Source organism: Apteryx mantelli, chromosome 23 (genome assembly GCF_036417845.1).
Source record: "Apteryx mantelli isolate bAptMan1 chromosome 23, bAptMan1.hap1, whole genome shotgun sequence".
Lineage (NCBI taxonomy): Eukaryota > Metazoa > Chordata > Aves > Apterygiformes > Apterygidae > Apteryx > Apteryx mantelli.
The window spans coordinates 7978473-7987340 of NC_090000.1; the positions used below are offsets into that span (position 1 = coordinate 7978473).

Sequence of the window (8868 nt, forward strand, 5' to 3'; positions counted from 1 at the left end):
AGGCTGTTTCACCCCGTCCTGCCCGCTGTCTAATCCAGCCTGCGCAGCTGTCGTCACGGTAAATCATTTCCTCTAACCTCTGGCTCTGATTATTGTTGTTATTATTGTTACCGATATTTTCTACGCTCCATTTAAATGTGTCCAAACCTTTCCCGAAACCCGTTGCCCTGAGCCGAGCGCAATGTTTCGGGCGCGGCCACATTTGAAAGTTGCTCATCAAAGAGGTTTTGGCTTGAGGGCTTCTCTTTTAGCTTTGATTGGGACACCAGCGCAAAGAAGAGATAAGTGTTTTGAAATCCCCCGGTGTACAGCATTAATCTAGCCAAAGCCAGGCTGCAAAGCCACAGGTAGTGCTCTGGGTACCGCGCGTGAGCCACGCTGAAACGTGTAGGGCCCCGGACCTCGAGGCATGGCAAGACACAAAGTAGAGGGGGTTGTTTTTTGGAATTACCTTTTCGGCTGACGGTTTTGATGCCAGACCCTGGCTACTACTTGTTTCGTGCAGATAGGCAGGCTCTGAATGACGCTGGGTTGTATCAGGTGGGATTGGGGAGGTCAGTGTCCTTCGGAGGCTTTGGAGCATGGTGCGTTTGGAGGTGTTTCTTAGCCCGCTTGACAAATTGCTGTTGGCCAGAATGAACACCCAAGTGAAATATGGAGGCAATGGCGTGAGGAGAGGCTGGTCGTGACTTGAATGTACGTGGCAAGGGATGCTTCGCAGCGGCTCTTGGCTTTCTGGCTGGATTAGGAGAACCGGCAGCCGCAGGGAATTTGCTTAGACCTGGTTGGCCTGTGCCAGCTCTTCCGTCATGCAAAAGCATTCTTAGGACGGAGGAACTGCTCTACCCGAGAGCTGGGGCTTGCTGGATTCCCTGGCCAGAAGGTGCATTTAAAGAGAGTGATGGTAACATCTGCCAGTCCCGAGCTAGGAGACCTCCCTCCCACCCAGCACGCGGGGCTACCAGCCTGCCGAGCTAGGCAGCCCCTGCCTTGCTGCGCTCCAGCAACCCGCTGATGCCGGTGAGCTGATGCAGCCCGTTCCTGCAGCGACATGCCCTGGAAGGAGGCCAAATAATTTTCATACCTGGGTCCCCTTTATCTCAGTAAACAGTCACGGAGCAAAGAGTCAAGGTCGGGAAGCAGGAGTCTGCTGGAGTTCATGCAATGGCCAGGAGCTTTTTGGCACGTAGGAAATGGTGGTGCTCTTGTGCCAAAACAATGACTCCTCACTGTTCGGATGCCAGAAAAATAATCCTATTTATGTAACTCTGAGTGAAGCATTCCAGTGCATGAATATTCAGCTCTTGCTGCAAATAGGAAACTCTTTTACCTGCAGGATTTAACTCTCAAGCTGTCATCTCAGCCCAGATCTTGCCCTTTGGCCGCTGATGCTTTTTTTGATAGTGGAAGGGTTTTTTTTTTTCAGTTAGCGCCGTTTGCTCTTATAAAGACTGACGGATGGAGCCCCTCGGGTTAAGCGTGGAGGAAATCAGAAACCCCAGGTTTCCAGTGCGAGGCAGATGAAAGGGTGGCGGACCTTCTTGTGCCAGGGACGTGGCAGAGCTGCCGGCATAACTCAGCGCAGATGAATGCGTGTTCTTTTTGCGTATGAATTTTTTCCCCCGGGTGAGCCTGGGTTGGGCCAGAAGGGGCCGTTCCTTTCCTGGCATTAATGTCTCACGTCTCCTTTGCATTTCTAGGCAGTGGACCCATCCAACTGTGGCAATTCCTGCTGGAACTGCTCACCGACAAGTCCTGTCAATCCTTCATCAGCTGGACGGGCGACGGCTGGGAATTCAAGCTTTCCGACCCGGATGAGGTAGAGTGCCCTCGAATTGAATGCGCAGCCCAAACGCTGCTGAGATGCTTGCGTGGCCAACCCTCCCGCCCTCCCTTCGTGGCTGCGATTTGGGCAGTTGCGTTATTGTTGTCCTGTCCATGTGTAGAGGAAAACGGTGGCTTAGAGCCTAACTGAGCTCTCGTAAAAGAGCAGCTCTTAATTGGGCTGCAGTAATACCTAGGAGGCATGATCCAGGCCCAAAGTCGAAGGGGAGCAGACGAGGTATCATAAAAAGAGGCACAGTGCCAGCGCTCTTCGTAGAGGAGCGAGGCGTAGGCAGCTAAGAGGTGGGACTTCCCACGGATGTCCCCTCCGTTGCCTTCCTTGCCTTATATATCCTCGTGGAGCCCTCCCCGCTCTCCCCGAGGGTCGTTCCTGCCGCTGAGCGGAGGTCGGGTTTCCTAAGCTTTAACGCTCGCGTCCCGAGTCCGTCCGGCGGACGAGGACAAGCCCTTTCCCGTCCCTCGGCTCCGGTGCTTCTGCTTGACTCTTGGCCACCCCTCTCCCAGGTGGCCAGGCGGTGGGGCAAGCGGAAAAACAAGCCCAAGATGAACTACGAGAAGCTGAGCCGCGGCCTGCGCTACTACTACGACAAGAACATCATCCACAAGACGGCGGGGAAGCGCTACGTCTACCGCTTCGTCTGCGACCTGCAGAGCCTGCTGGGCTACACGCCCGAGGAGCTCCACGCCATGCTGGACGTCAAGCCGGACGCTGACGAGTGAAGCCGGCCGGCCGTCGCCTCGCGTCGTTCCGGAGAGTCGGCGGGACTTTTTTTGGGGGGGGGGGGGGATTTTTTTTTTCTTTTTATTGTTTTTTTTTTTTAAAGAGCAACTCAGATTTGATGCTTTGAGGATGTTGGGAGAGAGGGTGGCGGAAGAGTCAATACTTTTGCCGGGAACCAAAAAAGTTTGGTTCGGAGAGAGGTGGGCTTTTTTTTTTTTTTTTTTCCGGAAAGCTCCAAGACAGGCTTTTTTGGGGACGAAATGCTGAGTTTTAAGGAAGCCAGAAAAATGTAGCTCACTTTAAAAAACAAACAGAAAAAAACCCCAAACCCTCCCCATCCCTTGCTGTTTAGAGCAAATATCAACAAACGGATCCCTTCGGTTATTGTGTTTTTAGCACAACAAACTGACAGTTCAGGAAATGACAGTATTCCTAGGGATTTGAGGATTTTAAACTTTTTTTGGGGGGGGAGGGATAGGGAAAACAAGAGTGAGTGAAACGTCCTGTTTTGGGGAGGGGCAATAGAGAAAAAGAAGAACCGTTTGTCGTTCTTGTTACGTTGCCTTTCTGTCAATGGTCGTCTTTTGTAAAAAAAGACAAAATTTTTTGCTAGGAGGGATCAAGACTTTTTTTTTTAAATTTGTTAAAGTTTTATTTTATTAAATTTTGTGCCAGTATTTTTTTTTTAAATAGTCTTAAGCTCTAAGATGGTCTCAGTATTGCAATATTGTGTGTGTTCGTTTCTGTTATGCCAGCAGAGAGTTTTATCACAGCGAGGGGGGGAAAAAATAAATCCGTTTATGTAGACCCCACTGGAGGAGCGTAGCGCTATGACTCGTGATCTCTGAATTGTATGTGAAGGAAAATTAATCCCAAACTGGCTACTAGGGATGCTGGCTGGGTGTGCCGCTCTTGCTCAGAGGCCGGTATGCTTTGCTCTGTCGTTTGCTGATAAAGCTAGTTGAAATTTCCGAAAGCGCTTTTTTTTTTGTTGTTGTTAAAAATAGGTCTTTTTTTTTTTCCCCTGACATCTGCATTTTGTGCACAAAACGGCTTTCCAAAATGTGTCGACAGGCACGTTGAACATGTCATTCACATTTTCCAAATAGGATTTTTTTTTGTTTTATTTTTTTGAAAGGAACGCTTTGGCGCTTTGAAGAACTTTTTTCGAGGGGCAGGGGAGGAAAAGGGAGGAATTTCCACATTTTTAACGCGGTAAAGGGAAAATATACAAGTCGATTACGGGGTAAAAAAATCAGCAAAACATGGAAAAACTGCAAGTAAGCTGCGAATCGTTTGGGGAAATGTTTTTTTCTTTCCTGTTTTGAGCAGCTCTGTCTTTATGGCCGCGTGTCTTGGGCAGCCTGGGTCCGTGCGGAGCGGAAATTGGCCTTGCGGATGGCTTCGGCGCCGCGCTTTGTAAGCCCCGTCCCCGCCAACCGCGTCGGGGGGTGATTAACGTGAAGCATATGACCGGCGTCACCGGGATCGGTGAGACGTCTCGTGCGCTTGCCTGAGCGCGGGATTGCCGCCGGATCAGCCCGCGGCATGGGGCGGCGGGTGGACTCAGGCGGGGCAGTGGGGGCTTTGCACCCCGAGAACCTATGGATGTTTTATATTTAAAGTCAGTATTATGTATTTGAGCCAAAAGTACCTTTTTTTCTGCGGGGGGAGCAAGCTGGCCAAGAGCGTGCTCCAGCCCCGGGTGGCGGGAGCAGGCGGCGGTTTAGGCAAGGGAAGTTGTGCTTTTAGGTCCCAGCGCTGGGGCTGCACCTAATCCCACGGGACGCAGGAATAAACAGGGCCGGAGGGACAGAAAGGCAGGAAAAGGGGATAGGAGGAAGGTGAAAGGTGCGTGCAGCAAAGGGGAAGAAAAGAAATGGGGAAGCTGCCCGCCGGGGAGGTAAAATTTCCCCCGGGCTCCGCGAGCGCTTGGGGCAGCCGGGAGAAGCGGAGTGGCGCGCGGTGATTTCCCGCAGCGGGGAGCCGGCTGGCCGGGGCGGCAGCTCCCGCAGCTGGAAAAGGGAGTCGAGCAGGCCGTGGCAGCCCCAAAACGCGCGGCAGGGCGCGGGCTAATAGCCGGAGGGCCGGGGAGCAGCGTGGCTGCGTTTCCCGCAGCGAGGAGCGCCCTTTCCAAGCAGAAAACAGGGATAATGCTTTATTCTGGCTGCAAAAAATGCAGGTGCAGGTTGTGCCCCCGGCCAGGCGCTTATTTTCCTTAAACGTTTCCAAAATGTCCTGTTGGCATCCAGCAACCTGCTCTGCGCGAGCGGTTAGCGAGGGCGAGCGCCGGGAAGGGGCTCCGGTTTTGGGAAGCGGCCGTGGCCGGCGCCGCCGCCGCCGGGGGCAGAACAGCCCTGGCGCCTCTCTCTAGCTGCGCTGACGATTTGCAGCTTTCCGCTACTTATTCCCGCACCCAGAGGGGGCCGGGGGGGCTGTTTATACACTGGAAATTTGCCGATTCGTCTGCTTTTGGGATTGTTGCTTGCTTTCTTTTTTTTTCGGTGGCGTTTCTGGGCTGGTTCCTTTGCGCGGGGCGAACGTCACCCTCGGCGATTCACACTCGGAATTTAATTTTGGCTCATTTGTGCCGCGGATTCCCGATGTTTTCTGTGACTCACCGTTGCTGGGTTGTTTGCTGGCCTACGGGATTTTTTTTTTTTTTTTTTTTTTTAGGCAAATTTCCCAAACGGGCCGTTTTGAAAGATCAGGAGAAGGAATATTTTGTGCAAAAAGCAAGCGGGCGCATCCAGCCTTTTTGTTGCCTGTCTCTCTCCCTCGCCGCACGTGTCCCGCGTGCAAACCCATGTGCGCGTGCAAGGCTCGATCCATTTTATTTGCACGCTACTAACATCCAGGTCCGGACGCGTATCGTAGCTCAGTGAGAGGTCGCTCCGGAAAAACAGCAAAGCAGGGCAAAAATCAGCAGATACTTAAAATCCTCCAAAGCTTTCAGTCTCCTCTATTCCCCAAGCAGCGTCTTCTCCAAGAGCCGGTCCCAAAAAGCACCTAAAAATGTGGCTGCTGTGGGAAACACCTCCGCTTTCCGACTCTCGCGGAGGGGTTTTCTCGGGAGCTTGGCCGCTTTTTTCCTTGCAAGCGGCGCCGGCTCGGATCGCTTGGCGCGCTCTGCTCTCCGGTAGGGTCTATGTAACATCGGTCGAGCTGTTGTCTACATTCCAAAGAGGTTTTCAAAGAAATGATAGATCTATGTATACATATATGTTATAACGGAATATCTCCAGGAATTAACTGCCTCAGTGTAAAAAAAAAAAAAAAAAAGGAAAAAAAAATTAATGAAATGTCTTTTTGTTCTGTTCTGTTTTTACACATGGGATTTTTTTTTTTAAGCTGATAAACATAGAAGAGAGAAAAAAAAAAGAGATTGTTATATTGTGCTGTTCGACTATTTTCCAACTTGTATTTTCATATAATTTATATTTTTTAAAAGTGGAAAAAAATTTTAAAAGCAAGATTAAAAAAAAAAGGAAAAAGCAGGTGCTTTTTAAAAAAACTGAGCTGAGGTAGCTTAGAGATGTAGCGACGTGTGTGTGTGTCCGTGTGTTGTGTTTTGTTTTGTTTTGTTTTTTTTAAAGAATACAAAAAAAAAAAGTCCCTCCTGCATTGAATCCTTAAAGAAGGAGGGGGTTGGTCTTGTTTTAATTGCTGATGCTGGCACATCATTTTGCTGGAGAGTTTTTTATATACTGTAGCCTTATTTCATATCGTATTTTAAACCATGTGAAATTAAAAGAAGAATAATTCATAACGCTCGGCGTCGGTGTGCTTCTTTGCTCCCCTGGGCCGGGCGATGCTTTTACGGCTTAAATTCGGGTAACACAGCGTAACGACGGTGCGAAAATTTGCTGAGGAAGCGCAATGGCTTTAATAAGAGGGGAGGTGGTTTGGGGGCCTTTTGTGTGCATATATATATATATATATATATTTTAATTATTATTATTTTTTTTTCTTTCCTCCTCCTGAGTTGTTTTTCCCAGTGGGTTTTTTGCTGGCTCAGGTACCGTTTTCTCCTGGGCGCGGGAAGTCCCCGCGGGCCGGCTGCCCCCGGCGCTGCCGGAGGAGGCATCCTCTCCCGGCGGGAGCAGCAGCCCTGGAGCGTTTCTCCTTACCCTTAGGTTTTGGGGTGAAAACGGAGCGTTTCACAGCGGGAAGGACATCGCAGCCTGCTCGAATCCCGCCCCCCCCAGCCGGATCCCCTCAATCCTTCCCCGGGGGCCGGGGGCAGCGGAGGGTGGCAGCTCTGCCGCCGCCGTTTCAGGGTGCTAAAAGCCGCTCTGGGAGCTCGGCGACGTGGCGGAGCGCAGGGCGGCCCCGCGGAGCGCCCGGCCCGAGCGCGGCCGACATCTGTTTCCAATCCGCCCGGCGGCTCCGTCAATATTGCTGCTTGGTGGACCCGGATAATGACGAGCAGGTATTTTGCAGGGGAATATTCGCCGGGAGCGGAGAGTCCCATCGCCGCGCTGGCTGGCAGCGCCCTGACAGCTTTTGGCCTCCAGGAGTCCCGGTATTTACAGCCGGAGCGGGGGGGAGCTGCAAAATTGGACGCGATTCAGAGCCGAGCTAGGAAAATGCTTGGAATGAGCCTCCGCCAACTTCATCTCCCTCCATAAGGAAAGAAAACGGCTTATCCAGCTGGCAGGCCGAGTGCCTCCGCGGGGAAGGGGAATTTGGCCGGGCAGGAACGGGCGATTCCTCAGCGAGCCGGCAGCAGGAGCGCGCGGCGTCGGGAGCCGGCGCTAAACCGACTGGAACTGGGAATGAGGCGTCTTCGCCACTGCAAAAAATTAAACTGAGCCTGCGCGGCTTTTGTTTCGCTTTTCCCCAAAATATTTGCTCTAGTTGCAACAACTGAATGGGGAAACCCAGGCAAAGTCCCGTCCGGTATTAATCCCGATCCGCATTGCATCGCTTTTTCCTTCTCTACAGGACTGGGTGTGCAAAGACAGAGGCAAGGCGATCCCTGTCCCGGTGCGATTTCCGTAGCAGCCTTCCCAAACGCGGCCCGGGGAGCCGTGCAATCGCTCGCTGTTAAAACGAGCGGTGAGGAACGTGCAATTCCTGACGGCCTCGCTGATGGGGAGGATAAACAGAACCAGAGCGAATACAGCTTTAGGTCCGCGCTCAGAAATCTCGGCAGCTGGAGCACTCAGTTCCCCCACCGTGAGCATTAGGCTTCGAGGAGAGGGGGAAAAACGTAAACCCCAGCCTGCTTCCAGAAGTTGCACATTTTAGCCAAATTAGTTTAATAAACAGTTTGGTTTGTGATTCCAGCGTGCTTAACCGCATGAGCAAAGCTGATGCGAGTCAGCCGTAAGCTGGTACGTGCGCGCCGGCTCGCACGAACCCCGAAGGCAGCGCCGGCTCCCGGGCAGCCCCGCGCGCCCGTCGCGCTGCTTAAGGGAACTCGAAGCCGGGGCCCCAAATTTAGGGCACCATGGCAAAGACCCTGTTTTGAAAACCGATGCCCCTTGCTTTGGGGCTGGAGGTGATGTTTTCCCCCCTGGTTTTTTTCCACTGATGTGATGAGTGCGGGAGCTCTGCGGGGGTCTGGGCGAGAGAGAGGCGCAGATTTTCGTACCGCGCTGAACCAGGGGGCGAGAGCGCCGGCGTCTCCCCCTTCCTCACCGCTCTCGGTTTATCTCCCGCCTTCCTGCTCTTTCCACGGGGAGCTGTAGTATCCTCTGACAGAGCTAATCGCTGGAGGTTCGGGCGATTAGGGTAGTTATCCGCCTGGGAACGCCGCATCGGGGGCTCTGGGCCAGGCTGGTCTATCTGCGCTGATGAAAGCTGCTGCATGCCAGAGATGCAATGGGAATTCAGGTCTTGCCTTCCCTGTTTTCCCTCCAAAACGCTGAGAGTCTCTGCGGAAGTGGTAAGATTGAGATGTCCGATTGCTTTTCTTGTGCTCTGGTGGCACAGAGAGGCCCAAATTGCGCCTGTCCCCCTTTTTCCGACGGCCAAAGCTGCTCCATGAGATTCGCCTCTGGCAGCTGCAGCTGCCAAAACACCCTTGGCCCCCGACTCCGTCCTGAAGCCGCAGTGTGGGGATGCACCTGGCACAGAAAACCATGGGGACGGTCATGGACCCTCCTGGGTGCTGGATGGTAGCTTCGAAGGAGCAGGATCCACTGACACAAAAGATGCACCATCGCTGGGCAAAAGATGCAGCGTTTTGGGGACAAAAGATGCAGAACTGCAGGAATTTAGCATCCTGCATCTCCAGGTGCCAAACCCGTAGCATCCTCCAGCGGACGAGCTCTTGGCCACCGGCAGACAGGGGT

At 52.6% G+C, this 8868-nt stretch overlaps 1 protein-coding gene across 2 annotated transcripts in view; it reads left to right on the plus strand.

The window, feature by feature from the left end:
- Positions 1-2626, plus strand: part of ETS1 (ETS proto-oncogene 1, transcription factor) — a 66996-nt gene extending 64370 nt beyond the window's left edge. For both annotated transcript variants that reach the window (XM_067310002.1, XM_067310001.1), the window contains exons 7-8: positions 1701-1819; positions 2350-2626. In XM_067310002.1, coding sequence (XP_067166103.1) covers positions 1701-1819; positions 2350-2565 — 335 coding nt within the window. In that variant the 3' untranslated portion in view covers positions 2566-2626. The remainder of the gene's footprint in view (positions 1-1700; positions 1820-2349) is intronic.
- The last annotated feature ends 6242 nt before the right edge of the window (positions 2627-8868 follow it).